A 536-nucleotide genomic window follows, 5' to 3' on the forward strand; every position below is an offset into this window, starting at 1 on the left:
GAAGAGACGCGATTGGCTGAGGCGGAGGAAGGGGGCGGGAATAAGGAGGGATGGACGAGGAAGGCGTGGCTCATGTCGGGGACGCAGCTTAGCGGGAGTTAGCCAATGAGACGAGAGATTTGAGATGGGGCGGGGAAAGGGGCGGGGCTTGACACACGTGGGCGGGGCCCCCATGGGGTTTTTGGAGGGAAAATGGGAATTTTGGGGTGAAAATGGGGATTTTGGGGACCTGAGAGGGGGAGTGGGGCTACTGGGGACCTGTGAGGAAGATGGGGGAGTCATAGCGCTATGGAGGGCGGGTTATTGTTATTGATATTAGGTTGGTTATTGTTTTTGATACTAGGAAATATAGAGGAAGGTTAATTGAAAGTGTATTGATGATAAGTGATTTGGATAATATAGGGATATATGGTTTAATTATTTACTAAAAAAAAATTTAAAATGTCGAGATAAAAAAGAAAATGAATGCATAAAATATGGCTCCAATGCCAGGTTGGGGAGGGGGTACTATGGGGCAGGGGGGCTCACGGGATTAT

General features: G+C 48.3%; 1 protein-coding gene across 1 annotated transcript in view; it reads right to left on the bottom strand.

The window, feature by feature from the left end:
* Positions 1–278: 278 nt before the first annotated feature.
* Positions 279–536, bottom strand: part of TEPSIN (TEPSIN adaptor related protein complex 4 accessory protein) — a gene marked incomplete at its 5' end in the record, with an annotated part of 3,509 nt that continues 3,251 nt past the window's right edge. The window contains one exon of the mRNA XM_031064666.1: positions 279–339. Within this exon, the coding sequence (XP_030920526.1) occupies positions 279–339 (61 nt within the window). The remainder of the gene's footprint in view (positions 340–536) is intronic.

This window comes from Geospiza fortis, unplaced genomic scaffold (assembly GCF_000277835.1).
Source record: "Geospiza fortis unplaced genomic scaffold, GeoFor_1.0 scaffold546, whole genome shotgun sequence".
NCBI classification, from domain to species: Eukaryota; Metazoa; Chordata; class Aves; order Passeriformes; family Thraupidae; genus Geospiza; species Geospiza fortis.